This window comes from Neomonachus schauinslandi, chromosome 10 (genome assembly GCF_002201575.2).
Source record: "Neomonachus schauinslandi chromosome 10, ASM220157v2, whole genome shotgun sequence".
NCBI classification, from domain to species: Eukaryota; Metazoa; Chordata; class Mammalia; order Carnivora; family Phocidae; genus Neomonachus; species Neomonachus schauinslandi.
In genome coordinates this window covers 26,631,015-26,648,581 of record NC_058412.1, presented here as the reverse complement: position 1 = coordinate 26,648,581, position 17,567 = coordinate 26,631,015, and the positions used below count along the sequence as shown (strand labels likewise).

General features: G+C 41.8%; 1 protein-coding gene across 24 annotated transcripts in view; it reads right to left on the bottom strand.

The window, feature by feature from the left end:
* The window catches only part of LTBP1 (latent transforming growth factor beta binding protein 1), a 350,994-nt gene that overhangs the window by 41,000 nt on the left and 292,427 nt on the right, over positions 1-17,567 (bottom strand). For 11 of the 24 annotated variants that reach the window (XM_044918765.1, XM_021697673.2, XM_044918769.1 and 8 more), the window contains 2 exons: positions 7,725-7,850; positions 4,262-4,405 (listed from right to left, as the gene is read on the bottom strand). The exons of 4 other annotated variants lie outside the window; for them this stretch is intronic. In XM_044918765.1, coding sequence (XP_044774700.1) covers positions 4,262-4,405; positions 7,725-7,850 — 270 coding nt within the window. The remainder of the gene's footprint in view (positions 1-4,261; positions 4,406-7,724; positions 7,851-17,567) is intronic. 9 more of the 24 variants (XM_044918767.1, XM_044918778.1, XM_044918772.1 and 6 more) reach the window with 2 other exon arrangements.

The window sequence follows — 17,567 nt, the reverse complement described above, 5'->3', positions numbered from 1 at the left end:
AAGAGCTGGGCTGGAAAACCATGAAGGTGCTTCCTTGTTGGAGAAGCCTAGGCCTGAGCTTGTGATGTGAGAACAAGCTCGCAAATACATTAGTGGAAAATGGTATTTAAGGAAACCCTGAAATAAACTGTGTAAAGAACAATTAATTTACAATGCCAATTATCACTCCAATTTATGCTTTATAATTTCTGATCTTGCTTATTTGCTTTTCTTAAAGTGAGGAACACCTGCCTCAATTATAACATACATCTCTTTGTGTTCTTTTCCTTATACCTTCTGGTTTAAAAGTAACACTCAGTTCCTGCCCCAGAGTCTCCTCTGTGCACCAACCAAGACAGAGAGCAGCACTTTGTGGGTAAGGTCTGGGCTACCGTGGACAAAACTACCTATTTACTGCTTCCTTTAGAGTATTCAAGGACATAAAGTTTTTAATGAGCAATCATCACAGGCACTGAGCAAATAAAAGCATCAGGCTGTATTTCATATGCATACCCTCTTACATGTGATGAGTGGCTTGGACATTTTTTAGTGATTTCTGTTACAGGTGCTTTTAGGCAACAGACAGCAATGTAAATTAGTGGCCAAAGGCCCAGGCAGTGAAAACCATTACACCAGACCTAAAAAAAATTAGGTGGGAGCCAAGAAGTAGTTTAGAAACAAAAATCCTAGGACATGAAAATTCAAAAGTACCTGAAAGGAGACCTGGCACGATATCCTGCTGGAAGTGAGAGCCCTTCTACCCGTGGCTTCCCACCTGTTCTGGGATAGCTCCCGGGAAATACCCACAAATTCATGACAGTGACCTGCTGTCTCTAGTTATTGGACAAATCTGCATACTGATCTGAAATCTGCCTTCCTGACACCCACCCCTTAGCTCCAGTTCTGTCCTCAGTATGATTCCACTGTAGATTATTCTCTACTGCTCATTGCTGGAATACCCTCTGTCCTGGGGAAACTTGACAACAGAGTAACAATGTTACAGCCTATAATGCAAATTCATCTTTCCTTTCTCAATTACTTTTCAGGAAGGATGAGAGCTGAGCTGTTGGGTCTATCATACATACACTGCTATTAATCTGAATCCTTGTTAAAAACTTTCACTTAAATTTGGTACACCAAGTACAGCAGATCCTTTGATTGGAGTAGGAGACAAACTCTTTTCAGTGGCCTCCATTTAACCAGCCTATTGCGGTAACCAATGTTCTCTCGCCCTCTGGAAAGCACTCTGGCCAATGTCCACAGCAGGTAGAATGCTCATAGCCAGTCGGCTGCTCTCCGGTAGGAGCACACAACTTGTGCTCTCACATGCTGAGCAGTATGCTGACCAAGACTCGGCTGTGTTTATTCTCAAACACTCTCTGCCAGTGTATTAATTGTTGTAATTACATAACTAAACAGTATACAAATCAATAAAATATGCATTAAGAAGAGTTGTTTATGGAACAAGTTCAAGGTTTGGAAAGACTAAAGCTGATTCAGTAAAAACAACGCTATCATATTAGATGCAGATAAGACAACTATAAAAAAAACTCGAGAAAAACTATAAAAATCTAGAGGGATTTTACACTCATTTACTTTGCAAAGGCCTTTAAATTCTTACTCCCTTTAAAGTGGGTGCTGTCGATCATGCATAATATAGTTTATGCAGGACAAGCCATGCAGGTCTCTAAGAGTGGACTTCTACTCGAAGAAAGACTTTGGCCTTCCTTCAAAGATCGGCAAATGAATGTACCTTTGTGTGCTTTAAGTTAAAATGTAAATACTTAAAAACTATATCATCTTTTTTAGGATTTCCAGCTTCAATCACCTTTTTTAACAGCAGATCAATTCCTGACCCTGATGAAGTCAGAGAGAGAAATCTCCTCCTGCAGTTTATAGCTGGCCTGTCTCTCAGGACCCTGACAGAGAATTGCTCAGATGAAGATGTCATCATAGACAATCTTAAGACTGCATATCATCAGTTAAAGTTTGCCAAGAACTATGCAAATTGAGGTATAGTAGTGAGAGCTGCCAGGAACTGTATAAATCAGTCAGATTATACTGACATGGACCAATAAAAACAACTGGGTATGTGCGATATTTAGCAAAAGCCAGAGAACTATGGGGGGAAATTTGGAAGAAACCATAAATGGAAAGATTAGATACAAAGTTAAGAGGAAAAGAAACTATGTATCCATTGGTAGACAAGATTTATGAAGCTGAGTATTCAAAATGAAGTTCTTTAAAAAACACAGGACAGTACATAGTGAACTCTGACTGGGAGAACTTTCCAGAAAGAGTCAGTCAGTCACTGAGAGAGCAAAGACACTAAAGGAGGAAAAAAGCAAAGCAAGTGTCAAGGACTTTGTTACAGAAAAACTTAAAAATAGGATATGAGGAACAAGGCTTGTACAAAATGAATCACTGTAAAGTTTTAAGAAGCAGTTTATAATGAACTACTCCAGTTCCCCCAAAATGGTTCAGATGGTCTCATGACCCTATTAAGGTACCATTAATCTCTAAAAAAAGAAATGAGCAAGCTTTAGGATCTCAGACATGTACTTCATTCGAATCTATGTGAAGTGAATGAACCATTCTTTGATGTTGCTAGAACATTCTAGCAAAAAAAATATCTACCTAGGGGAAAAAATAGTTAAAAGGTCCACCATTTCAGAACAGATTCTAAAAAGATGAGAAATAGGTATCACTTAAGTATTTGGATTACAGCTTACTTCCTATAGTACTCTGTTATTAAATGGCTTTTACATACAGGATTTTAAAAAAAATTCATAAAATTCTGTGAGGTAAATATAACCTTTCTATTTTATAAGTCAGAAAATCAAAACTCATAACAGGTGAATGATATGCCCAAGCTTACACAGCTGGAAAACAGCAGACCACCGTGGTCATTCCAATTTAAAGTATTATAAGAAGTTTAGAAAACAAAGGAAAAAGCAAAATTTCCATTAATTCCAATAATTATCTTCTTAAATGTCTTCTCTTCCTTCCCACCACAGATTGTAATCATTCAAAGAGCCTGCTTTGTTACTCAACATTGTACCACATGCATTTATCTTGACTACCTTACCTTCATATCAATCATTTAATGCCTGCACAATAGTATGACATGTGAATGACTTCAGTCAAAATAATACTGTGGGTGAGGTGCTACTCTACAGAACCAAAGACAAATAAGAGAAAGATAGTTACTTAACCAACCCTTTTATGGGCCACGCAGGTTTTTGATTGTGTGTTTGTTTTTGCTATTACAGGAACAACTGAAATGAAAAGTCTTTTCTCTTTGGCTCATGGGTCACAGCGGTGGTCACTGGAATGAAGAGCGACCCCTCCCTCCAATAACACTTCATCTCGTCCCCGTCATAGACAACATTTTTGAATTGCTGTCTTTTTGTGTCATTCTGCATTCCTCCTCTTTCTATTTTTAGTAATTAAGAAGAATATGTGTAGGTGAAAATATTTTTATATTTTATTCCTTATTACTTGCAAAGATGGTTATTCCACACAGAACAAGTGTACCCTGTGGAGAAGTAGTGAGAGCTCTCTTAGAAGCATGGATACAATCAGAGAGATTGAGCAAGAAAGTCAAATGGCCCATGTTTCATTTTATTTGGCTCTCAAATGACCATTTGGTCTTTTGCTTTCCTTAAAATACAACCAAGCTATAGCTACATGGCACAAACTAAAAGAGTGATCTGGAAGTTGATTAATTTATCTGGAAAACCATCAGTTCTCCATTTCAACTTGTGCCATGACGACACAGACTAAATCAAATTTTAAACGAATGCAAACACAGCCACTCTCTGGGCCAATTTCTGAAAAAACACCTTAACTCTTCCAAGTGGAAGTCTTTGTAGATCCTGAGAGGCCTATATGTTGCTTTTAATTTAGAGAAGTGTCAAGATACATTTCTCCAAGGGCCAAGAAAGAAAGATTATGCAACCTAATGAGATGATGCCATATTAAACCCTGAGCTGATGGCTCTCTGAGTAGTAAGCAAGTCCCAGTGAATGTTCTCATCGTTTTGGATCCTTTACCCTACACATGGCGTCTCTGGGTTGGAAAGCATGACAGAGGCCATCTAGCTCAAATAGTCATCACTGATCACATCCTAATTCACTGATAAGGCAGACTCGGAAAGAGCATGGAAGCTTCCAGAGACAGCAGTGTGCCAGGACACTTGGTTACTCCTTACCTCACTCCCAGAGTGTGTGGCTCAAACCTGTGTAGGTACAAGTCCCCAAGAGGAGCCCCGGTGACTTACCTCCCGAGGCCCGGGAGCGGCACTGCCCGGTCATGGGGCTGTACTCCTGGTTTTCATCAGCGCACACACAGAGGAAGGACCCTTCCACATTTTCACAGAAGGCTTCACCACACACCCCACTAAGCAGCTCGCATTCGTTCACATCTGGAAAAGGGAGCACAGAGCAAGTCAGATGAGTGCCTCCTTCCTGACAGCTCTTTATTTCACTAGCTGTACCAGGGCTAAGTGGTGTCTGCTGGTCACAAATGGTCCCCAGTGAGCAATCAAACCCTTCCACTATTTTCTGGGGAAGGGGCTCCTCAAGGATGGGCTGCGCAATTCGGTTCGTGTAAAAAGGACCATGAAAACACAGAGCAAAGTTTCCACGTTCCAATTCCACTTTACGGAGGGTCCTGGGATTGTCCTGCAAGTAGGGTATGTACACTCTGCCCATTTAATTCTCCCTGCCTTGACTTCTTGACATAATGAGGTCTTAAAGAACATGACAGTCCACTCTCACTTTTAGATTCAAGGAAAATTAGCAAACCTGGCGCTTCAGAAACAACAACCTTTCTTACACTCATTACAATATTGTTTTCAATCTATTCATATATCTGAAAATACAATTCTTTAGTAGCCAAAATGTCCATACTTTAACAACCAGAAATCAGGTTGTGTATCCCTTTGGGAAATGAAGGAAAGACCCCTGTAAATACTCACCAGGTTACATTAATCATTCACACGAAACAAATTATTCCAGTAACTTATCATGCGCTGTGCCTTTAAAAGTTCTGCGGGTGTTCCACAGTGTCCTTTCTATTTTGCTAAGTGTTTTCTGTCTGCACTTTATACGTAATTAAAACACAGCCCAGGAATCTACTAATGAGTACATTTTATTCAATATTATGCAAGCACATAGCCCTAAAACGGGCTAATTCTAATGTTTGACCTTGCCCAATACTACATTTTAACGTGTCTCGTCCAAAGAAATTTTAGTAAGGAATGCCCAGTTCAACAAAGTACTTGACTTGACATCTGAAATGCTCATGTACTTTATGCCTTAAACATGTACAAACATCAGCTCTCATGAGCACACTTTGAGATGGTTTATACAAAGTTAAATATTTGAGCAATTATCCAAATCATTCAGGGAAAAGAGAAATCTTATTTTCACCTGCTATACCCAGTTAATTGGACAAAAAGTTTATGTATCTTGACTTATTTGGATAATTACCTCAGTTTTCCATTTCACTTTGTATATAAACAGATATAAACCTAATGAGCTGGGTTTTGCTTATGAAAAGGTATTGTAACATGAAAGAAAGCAGAGAGTTGGCATATTTAATCAACCCAGACAGTCATAATTTAGACCAGAAAAATTGACTTTAGAAATTTGCCAGTTCACATTTATCAATTTGGTAAATTTCTAACTGGTATTATTTACATGACTCTTGGTATCTCTCCCATGAGAATGAATTTACTCAATCAAAAAGTACTTTCTGGTTTACTCCTGCGTGCCAGGCACTGGGGAAACAATGATGACGCAGGCAGGCCCAACTCCTGCCTTCACAGAGCTTATAGTCAAGCCAGAGAAATCAGCCAGATGATCTCACAGGCCGCGATAAGTGCTAAGAATGAAAAGTGCAAGGCAAGCATGGAGCAGTGGACCTTCAGGGTAGGGGCGGGTTAGGGAAATGATATTGGAGCCAAGTTCCATCTGAAGGATGAGGAGGTGATAAGGAGCAGAGTTGGCAGGGGGCTGGCGGGGCGGGGCGGGGGGGTGGGCAGGCACAGGAAGGGTCCAAGTAGAGGAAACAGAACGGCCAAAGTTTGGTCTCAGGGCTGATTCAACTCTTAAATTCTACAGAACACCCAGCAGGAAGTGTATATAGTAGGTGCTCAGTTAATATTTTTGAAAGAGTGAATAAACAGATGAAATGACACCTGCTGAGTTCAGTAAAATCCCTCCTCTAAGGGTGGTGTTTCGTGGGCTGAAACAGAATGTCAAGATGGGTTCGGTGTGCTCGTCTGACTGGTTAGAAGTGAACCTCAATCGGGGGCTCAGGAGCTGATATGGAGTTAATGGCGGGACATCTGCTATCTTAACAGGTAACAGTTAAAATCTGCTGTGCACCTACAATAGGCCAACTATGAGCCCCAGCCAGGGCAGAGAGACCAGGGCTCTTGAGGCCTCGGAGAGGGCAGCTGCAGGCCATCTACACAAATGACAGCCCCAAAGTTTCTAAGTACTGTAACTGAATCTGCTGAAGGTATTCTGGAAGCAGGAGGAGGGTTCAGCACCGAGCTGGAGAGACAAAGATGGAGCAGGGGCAGTGTCGGGGAGGAGAGGGACAGTACCCTCAGGAGGCAGTGGGATGCATCCCTACTCAGGCAAGGGGAAGCTGGGAAGATGTTTCCAGCAGAAGGAGCAAACAACAGCTGAATCGCTGCACAGCCGTGAGCCACCACAAGCAGTTTTATGTCACTGGAAGCGAAGAAGGAGGTGCTGAGGCTGAGGAGTGGCAGCCAGGTCACAAGACCTGTTTAGTCAAAATATTTAGACAAGTTTTCTTGCCTGCATTGTGGTGCAAAGGAGACTAAAGCAGGAGTTGGAACCAGCAACTATGACAGTGTTAGAGTAAAAGTGGTGACTATTCACGGGGGTGATTTCATCACTAAACCTCCAAATCAGTTTTGCGTTCCCCGTTTAATCTGGACAGGAAATGAATTAATGCTTTGAGTTGCAAATGTTCAAACTCAGAAGTTACGGACTCCTCCTGAGACAGTGCCTGCTATGAAATGAACAGAGTAAGAGTAAAGAAAAAGCCTCGTTACCTGTGATGTTCTGAATTTAATAACCTTTCTTCTTTCCCAGTTCATGGCTCCCACCGCAAATGTTTCATAATGAATTTGGTTTAAAGAAATCACAGCTGATCAGAAAATGGAATATGAAATGGGTTGTCTATAGGAGCATGTGCTGGACGCTGTTCTAGGACATCTGATGATATTCAAGATGCCTCCCAGCTCTGTCAATCCCAGACAGACTGAAGAAATAGAGTTGCACAGTCCAAAGCATCATTTTACAGGTGTCATTCCTGGAAAATGAAACTCCTGCCAACACTTTTCCTTAACTGCACTGCCTAAGGAGGTACATCTTGAAGACAGACAAGCCACACCACACACCAGACTATTTCCTGTGCAGGAGGGACTCTGCAGAAGGGCTCCATATCCACAGCTCAGAGTTTAAACAGATGTTCTTTTTTAATATACAGGAAATTCAAAGTTCTTCTTCTCCATTTCTTAACGTCTGAACAATTTCAGAAGCCATCTTTCTGCACACTCCCAAATTGTGTGACAAAATTGCATGAGGATGAAATTCTATCCAAATTACCTTGCTTACAATCTCTCCTGTTCTTGATAACTCTGATGGCATTTCAATAGGGGGGACGTGAAACATGCTGTGGAAAGAAATCTAAACACTCACCCACACACCCTTGCCCATCCTGTGGGGCCTGAAAGCCCTGATAACAGAGGCAGCGGAAGGAGCCAGCCGTATTGTCACAAAACCCGTGACTGTCACAAACAGTGTTGTTTACACATTCATCAATATCTGCAAAAAAGACATTTAACATCAGACACAAAACACAGACTGACAAACACCAGATAGTAATGGATAGACAGAGGTGCTCGACACACCTCGATTAGCATGAGATGATCATGTTTACACAGAATGAACTTCTAAAACATTTTACACATCAATAAAATGTTTTGATGAAAATGTCTTCACAGACAAACGCTGGGCTCTGTGAGAAAACATTTACTTCCCTCAGGAAATGTTTTCGAACAGAAAGAGCTGCTGTAATCGCCACGGTCAGTGTTTTCTGCCTGCTTCCAATCCTTTATTTCCAAGGAGAGTATATTCTCCTACCGGGGAAACCCGTGGAAGTATTGTCACCTTCCTGGGTCGCGGTCAACGCTCACAGTTCCTTCTGCAGAGATGGCTCACTCAACCCTACAGATAACCTTGGGCAAATCTCAAGAGCATTCCCAGGGACGGAGGAGGAGAGGAGGGAGACAGAGAATCTGATGAGTTCAGCAACATAGCCAGGCAGCCTGACTCGTTCACAAGAGAAGACTTCCTGTCACCAAGTTAAAGCCACTCAAGGTCCTAAATGTCACTGTTGCTCCCACTGGTTAGCCAGTGGCCCACTTGCAAATTCATTGTGTTCTCTATAAACTTGATGGTAGTGTTCCTATGCCTTTTCTTCCCCAATAAAAATATTCTCATAAAAGTGATGTCTCGATTATGAAGTTACGAACAGACTTTCAGACACACTTCTTTATCCTTACGGTGACTAACTGACTTCGCCTTTTTCCTTCCCCTTCCCTTTTTCCTGGTTTACCTCCACACCGCACACTTCCATCTGTCAGGTTCTGTCCTCTCTGACTCTGGATTACACGCTCCCCAAATACAGGCTTTTGGAGAAACAATTAAGAAAATGCAATTACTGCATCCAAACACATGGGAAGGGGCGCCTGGGTGGCTCAGTCGGTTAAGCGACTGCCTTCGGCTCAGGTCATGATCCTGGAGTCCCTGGATCGAGTCCCGCGTCGGGCTCCCTGCTCGGCGGGGGGTCTGCTTCTCCCTCTCCCTCTGCTCCCCCTCCCACTCGTGCTCTCTTTCTCTCTCTCAAATAAACAAAATTTAAAAAAAAATTTTTTTTAAATGGTAAGTTAAGTAGCCCTTGACAGAATTTATTTTGGAGGAGTTAATAAAACTGAACTTTCCTCTTCCTCAATTTTTTTAAAAGTTTTATTTATTTAAGTAATCCCTACACCCAACATGGGGCTCAAACTCACAGCCCCGAGGATCAAGAGTCACACGCTCCTGAGCCAGCCAGGTGGCCCTGCTCTTTCTAAAGTTCTTAATGTTGAGTCAGGAAACTTTCCAGAAGAAAAAAGATAAACGCAATGATGATTTGGTAGCTGTCTCACTTCCCTTCCTAATTTTTTAACATAATCGAGAGTAAGTTCAGAGACTATCTCACTTCTGAATTGTAAACTCTGAGTGACTACCCACTTTTCTTACTTTTCTCCACTCCAACAAAACTGTCCCTTCTCCTTTCAAGGCCGGACTCTTTCCCTACCACTCTCTCCTCCCTCGAGTCCTACCTGTTCATCCTTCTCTAGCATCCTCAGCTACTCTTCCCTTCGCTGACTTCAAACATGTTAAAATCTCTTGGGAAAGCATTCACTTCACTATGATGTCACCTACTGTGCTTTTCCATTCATTCTACTGTTGCAAAATGTCTCAGAAGAACTATCTACATGCACTGCCTTTGTTCCTCACGTACCTCATCAGTAAAAAAAAAAAAAACAAACAACTAGTAACCATACTATACTAGTAACATTGGTGTATTCCTAAAATTACTGTGAGGACTCAACAAAGTACATGTATAAAGTGCTTAGAACATTACCTGGCATGTGACATAGGAAGCATACAATACGGACCAACCATTAGTATTACTATGATTTCTCCCCCTGTTCCCTCTTGACCTACAAACTCACTTTCTCACTCTCTATTCCATGAAGCTCCTCTGAGAAAGGCCACCAATGGCTGACCTGTCCGTAAATGTAATGGTCATTTTCCAGCCAGCCACCATCATCCTTGACCCCCAAGACTGGCCAACTCCCTCCTTGAACTCTCTCTTTCCGTATCCCGGGACAGAGTATTATTCTTGTTCGACTTTTAACCACGTTGGCCGGCCCTCATCTTTCCGCAGCCTGAAGAGGGGGTCTGCCAGGGCTCGGGCCGCCCTGGGACATGCTGCTTCCTCCATGCTACCCCGTCCCACCCTTTCCAGATAATCTGGACTTCAATTACCATGGTCCTCAGAATGAATCCCAAAACTTCATCTTCAGCCAGGATCCTTCTTATTCTCAATCGTTTCCATTTCATCTTCTGCTCTAGTCTCAAACTTATCAAGCCTGAAACCAAATTCACCGTATTCTTCCTAAACCGCACTTCCTGAGCTTACTGACAAATCTCTGGTATTTCTGTCCTTTTTTGCCTCTCTTACCTCAACTTGAACCAAAAACTCAATGACATTGTTTCACATCTAAAAAACTGACTCTCCCCTGCAACATCGAACACAAAGATGACATGCAGTAAATCTGTTCTGATGGTTTCCAATGTCAGCATAAGGCTACAATTTATTTGCTGATCACAACCGGGAGAGCAGTAACTACAGAGTATCATCAAATCACTTAAGGCAGGCTACTACTTATTTTAGTCTTCCGGAAATGGGTATTTGTCTAAGAGATTATTCACTGAGCCACAAGATTTAAGGGCTGGAAAGAAACTCAGAAATGCTTCAAATTGCCAATTATATACTGATGATATCCCAGTCTTTCTCAAAGGTTGACCTCTGGCCTTTATAACCATTTATCTGATACTATGGGACATGTTCATGATAAATGAACTTACTATGATCCCCCTCCTCACCTCACCCCCATTTCTCCTATATTCTCTCATCAGAGACTCCAACCAGTCACCCTAGCTAGAAATCTTGGGGGCATGCTTCCTTCTCTCCTCTGTTCTGTCCCTCCTCTATCATACCCTCTTATCTGTCTTCCCCGTACTCCTCACACTCCTTATCCCCAGTCTTGCCTCCCTTCCTCTAATCCATTCTCCACCAACTGCAAACCTGTCAGTGACACTCCCTTGTTCAGAATATTCAGTATCTCTTCTTGGCTGGAGGACACCGACCACTCTCTTTGGCAGAGCACAGAGCACCCGTCCTCCTCAGGCTCCTGCCTAAACCTCCAGCCAGAGTTCTTAACCAACATTTCCTTCCCGCTTTATGTCCCAGCTGCCTCAGGATACCAGAGTTTCTTGAAAACCCTATGGTCTTTGATTTCTCCCCGACTTGGAACCCTCCACTCCCTCCCTCCACTAGAAAGTGTCCCCATTATCTGCTTTGCTCAGAAACTCCTCCTGGCCCATCAGCAGTCAGTCCAAGGGACACCTCCCAAGTGTCAGACTTCAGGGTCCATCCTCTCTCCTCCCAGGGCATTTTGTGCCATTGCTGTACCCCACCAATCCACTGTTTGGGGTGGAGAACCTCCAACTGAATCTTGCCGGCAGCTTAGCTCCCTACTAAAATGAGAAAGAAAACAAAGAAGGAGGAAGGAAAACCAGTGCCGAAAATCTGGCGGCTTTTAGTCCAGATTCTTACAGTAACATCTCTTGCTTTCCTTTTCGTTAATTCTGTGAAGTCACAGCAGATGATGACTTCATGTTAATGACCACCAGCTCAGGCACTGAGAAGCTGCCCTTAAGGTGAACAAGTCCTGAGACGGTTATGAATTACTGGGCATTGTGCAGTCTCAGACTTAATGTACCAGTGATTAACACAGAAAGTTTAGATGAGCAATATTTTGGATTTGAATGAATAGGAAAAAATAACGTGGAATGCCTGCTGGAGACTAGCTCTTCAACAACTCATATTTTATGAAAATGATATACTGTAACTCTCAGCAGTTTCATGTTTTCAACAATGAGGTAAGGTAATAGCTGAACAAAAGGACAACATTCCTTTTACTTCTCTAATGACCTGTATAAAACAACATTATTTCATTAGAATGGTCTTTGATGATGTGAGTGCTGAGATATTTTTCCATTGTTAGTCCTGTCTATAAAGTTCTAAGACCTGCTATAATTAAGATCAACTCTATAAAAATAAAGCTAAATGCAAGAACATTTATTATTATGTGAGAATAAAAGCCCTACCAAGATGCAAGCTTCATTAAACGGACAAGTGAATGCCATCTTGTTTTATTGAAGCTGACTTTTGAATATGAAACTCCATTCTGAATGATGCTAATATGACAGGTTTTCTCTCTGCTTAATGAAGGGGTCATTCTATTAAATTACTAAAACCAATTTTGCTTAGGCATCTGGAAGGGCCATGCATGATATTATCACCAGTCATAGCATCTCCTAGATGAGTGACAAAAAAATGACTTTCCAGAAATCTCTCAGTTGGCAACCCAGACGAATTAGTTATGCTCCTTAAGGTTGCTGATTTCTCATGCAAGTTTTTGCTATTAATATTTGATAGAGCAAGGCAGATATAAATATTATGGATATGGATATGAATTCAAGGAAGAATTATACAGACCAAGGATAGTGGATCACTGATATGAATTCTCTAATAATAAGATTAATATAACCAACAGAAAGAGAAATAGAGCATCATTCTGGATAACTGGAACTACCTACCAGTGGCTCATTTTTAAAGTAGCAACCTGTCAATGACTACACAGGCCCACATTTTGAAGGTCTTAACTTTTGACCCATCTGGTAGATCTATTTTCCTTGCCCAATTGCTTTTTACCTGGTACATTTTCTCCACAGACCAAAGCTTTTCAAAATCTACTAATTATTATCAGGGATTTTACATATAAGAGCAGAACTCCAATCACATTTCTCAAATTCTCAAATAAAGGCATAAGGCCAGATACTTGGTGTCATCTTCTCCCTTAGGTAAAGTGAACTATAAAATAAGGTGAAAGTATGGAAAAGAGGCATGATCTTCTAAAAGGGATTGGGGTTCTGGGATAAGGCTTATTTACTCACCAGAAAATTACAACTATGTTCAAAGACCTCAACAATGAAATTCCTAACAAAACCCCAATGATTCTATTAGGTTTTCTGTACCATATACCACAAAGTATGGGCATGGGGAGAAAGGAGTATTTGTATGTACTTTGTCAATGAAATGATTTGGTTTTCTTCCTCTCAGCTACACCCCTCAGCTTCTTGTTCTGAACTAAGAAAAAAGTGCTTCTTTTTCTTTCTTAACATGTCCTATCTTTGTGTGGTTGATTTTCTTTTTCCTTTTTCTGAGTAGGACATAACTACCTGTTGGAAGCAAAAGCTCTCTAATGAGCCTCGTGCCACTGCCAGAACCCTCTAGAGAGGTGGATGACAGAAACTGAGTCCCATTTTTGGTAGTGGATCATTCACAGGAAAATCTCCACAGCTGCATGGTTGAGCATGTCATCAAAACATCTTTATACGGATGATAGGGTTCGTCTCAACTTAAAGGGACTTTGAAGACTATCCAGTTCAACCCCTTCATTTTAAGAACCAGAAAGCTGAGGCCGAGAGAGGCAAAGCAACTTGCCTCAAGGTTACCCAAACAGAGCTGGCAAAGGAACAGAGCCCAGTGAAGGAACAACCTTCTTAATCTAAGTTTGTGGCTCTACCCATCCCAACCTCTTGCCTCCCACCACAGTGATGGTTATAAAAGACCAGTGCAAGAGGATGAGAAACACATGTCTGTGTGTCCAACGAGCATACTGGTGTGTTTTCATTACAAAGATGTAAGTCAGGACACTCACTTTTCGACTTATTTCCTATTGACTTACAGTTTAATCAAGTACCCACCTCTTACCCTTACACAAGGCCTGAATGTCAAGTAGTATCAGACTTGAAACCTAAATACCCAAGGTTCTGTATGTCCTGAAGAGGCTACATTTCTGGGAGACCCTTGCAAGAAAGGCCCGTCAAGCACCAAGGGTGTTGCAGTCACGGAAAATCCCAGGACCATGTCTAGCAGGGGTGCTCTCTGAATTTCTTCATAAAAAGGAATGACCCACTATTTCAGCCCAGGGCTTCCTGACCAACTGCAATTGGTTAAATATTTGGTGCCAGAATCCTTGGAAAATAAAGCCAAAAAAGTGGGGGGGGGGGGGGTGGAGAGGCTTACAATGGAAGGGATGTAGGGCTCCTGCTTCAGGGGAATTGCAGCCCTCATATTTCTTATTGAAAGGAACGGAAGCTGACCAAGAGACAGTAAATCCCAGCCAAGAAGTGGGATTGAACAATGTTAAACCAGCTGCATAGCTGCCCAAAGGAATTTTAAAATGGCATGGCGGCTGGCCCAAAACAGATTAAGGTCTCTCTCACAGCACAGGAGAGAAGCCAGGATTAAACGGAAGAGGAGTGCGAGGCCTAAAGAAAAAAAATAAAATTTAGCCAATAGGAAATTAAAAACTGGATTTGGAGATGGTCCAGACGATACAATAGGATATGGAAAGAGCCTTTAAAAGAAAAAGGTCCACTGAGGCCTGGCAACATCAACAAGGCTGAAGAATATGGGCCTTATGTGTTATGGAAAATAGCTTTGTTCTGAGAAATGGGGACGAGCCAGAAAACAGCAAAACTACGTTCTTGTGCGGAGTTTGACTGCCATGCCGATACATGACAAAGAAGAAGGGGGGAACCTGGGGACCTCGATGGTCACAAGTATGTTCTGAAAGCTAGTAGCCTAAAATAAGCAGCAAGAAATGACAGAGGTAGCAAATTACACTTCAAATCCAACTTTATGGACATAAATTCTAGAAAACAAGACTAGCCAATGAGAGATCATTTTCTTCCTAGTTTTGAAACCCACTACTTCAAAAAAGATTTACTTAAGTGATTCTTTAGAAACTACCCAGAGCTTGCTCCCATTTGATTTCTGGAAACAGCAAGAAGTTCCAGAGAAAGTAAACCAAAATTCTGCCCTGATTTTAATCAATCATTATGTGAACGACATATATTCACCACCCATAGTTAAAGACATCCTAAAGAAAACCACTCTAAAAACACAAACATCACATCCCAGTCCAAAAGCTTGGGATTCTTGATTACCTCCCCACAATCCAATCATCGTACTCTTCTGATTTTCTCTCTTGGTTCTATCTCCATGCATGCTCTCCCCTCCTGTCAGCCTTATCGAGGGCTTCGCCATCTCTAACCTGAATTCTCACAGTGGCATCCTAATGGGTTCTGTGCTTTCAGCCACTCTAAATCCATCCACCATAATGAGAGAATGATTAACCTACTGAAACAGTCCAATCAAACAATGCTCTGCTTAGACCTCTTCGGGTTTTCTCCATGGATAATAGTAGAAAGGCCACTGACATCTATCTTCTGGAGCTCATCCACAGTTGGTTTCTCAAGATCTGTGCTTTTCTAACTGACCCCGCTGCCCCTGCATCTTCTACTTCCCTCTCTCCCTCTCTATTGGGTCATTCTATCAGGATCAAAAACTTCCAGCTATCATCTTAAAAATAACCAAGAGCCTCCTTGCACATAAGCCCTTTAGCTAGAACCGTATTTTTCAGCCTAAATTCTAACAGCCAAAGTTCTGGACCTTTCTACACACGTATCCACACCATCAGTTTTCATATGTTCTTGGGTAGCTCTCATATATACTAATCCACTGGAACGGCTGTTGATAAGGTCACCATTTTGTAAAATTCAAAGGACTCTTCTTGACTGGCATCTCCACAGATTGCTCAGTGGTATTTAATACAGTTGACCACTCTTCTTTTTAAGTACCCTCTACCTTTGGATTTTATGTTCTTATATGCTCCTGGGTTTCCTCTTAATCCCGTGGCCACTCCCACACAATCTTTAACTTTACTCCTAAATGTTGGTGTTTCTCAGGGCTTAGTCCTAGACCCACTTTTCTTCTCATTCTATGATCTCTCTTAATGGCCCCATCCATTGGAATAGCTTCCAATACCATCTATATCTTACAACTCCTAGGCTATATCTCCAGCCTAGACTTTTCTTCCAAGCACTAGATCTAAATTGATCCAACTCCCTGCCTGATACAACCACATGAATATTTCACGGGCAACTCTAATAAACCCAAATCATAAATGTGATCTTTAAAAAAAACCTGCTTCCTTCTCCCCCCACCCCCCGTGACCAAAGAGTGCCAGCAAATATCTACTTGCTAAATCCAGAACCAGAGATCTATCCTCAATATTCCCTCTCCTTTTTACCCTACATCCACCCCAACACTATGTTCTAACCCCAGACCAGGTTCCATTTCAAAAGATTTCTTGAGTCATTCATTTCTCTCCATCACACTGTTACTACTCTAGCCTGAGGACCAGTATGTTTGGCCTGAACAACATCCTACAAGACTCCTCCTGACTTTTCTCTTGCCCCTCTAATCCCATTTCCAAACAGCATCCTGGGTGATGTGTGCTTTAAAAATATAGAGTACTGAGTAAAATCAAATATAAGAGTACACACACTGAAAAGGACACAAATATTTTATGTGCCTCTAAGAAAGGGGAAAAAATTCTGCAAGCTATTTCATACTGCTTTAAAAAAATCACATCAACTCTAAGAAACATCCAAATATTATAGTATTAAAAAATACACACCTTCAAAATGATGACATATGGTATATCGCTGTCCTTAAAAATGAACCAGTCTGTTTCTTTTACACTTAGAATGATATCCAAACCCTTTATGTTTCCTGGGAGGCTTTGCATATTCTGCCCCTGACTCTCCAGCCCATGAGTCACTGTGCCTCCTTCCCTCTAAGCACCAAACACAGGTCTTTTTCATTTTCACTTCCCTGAATGCATCTACTACTTCCCTGCCTCAGAGTCTCTGCCGTCACTACACCTCCACCTGGGAATGCTCTACCCCGCCTGCCATCCCAGCCCACTCTTCCAGCAGCTAACTCACTCTTTAGAGCTCAGCTCAAATGCCATTTCCTAAGAGAGCTTTCCCTCTTCCTCCTCCTCACTGACTCTTCTCTTTCCTTCATAGCAGCTGTAATGGTTTGTGGTTACATGCTGTTTGGAAAGCTTATTTGTATATTTACTGCTTGCCCTGTGCACATGCAGATCCTCGAAGGCAGAGACCATACCTGTTTTGCTCATCACCACATGCCCATAGTTTGGAACCAAGTCTGGCATATAACAGGTGTGCAATGGCAACACTCAGCATATTACTTGTTTAATACAAAAGCCAGCAAAGCTTCCACGATCCAGCCTTGGCCTACCTCTCTAGCTGTATCTTATGTATCACTTTTTCCCCTTTTACGTATTCAACTGAAACTAATTTATTTAGTGTTCCTGAACTTTTCCAATATTTCATGTCTGCAAATCTTTGCTTGTGGCATTTTTTCCAAGCCTGTTCTCCAAGCCTCCAAGCCTGTCAAGGCTCAGCTGTAGCCTCCTGGAAGCTTTTTTGACCCAACCTTGTGTTGAAAAGTGTGTCTAATCACACAGCATCTTCCTCCCCTCACTAGATACTTATGAAGACCCTAAAAAGATGGTGCATCACATTACCACCAAAACCCAAGGCTGAGCACTCACAGCCATAGCCTGGGACAAAGAGCCACTGAAGCAGTGGTGCTGGGCTGGAAGAACAGCTGGTGACATAGCCGTGTTCCACCTGATCAAAAGCAACAGTACGTTAAAGCTGCACTGGAGTTTAAAAAGCTGAATTTATAATGCAGAA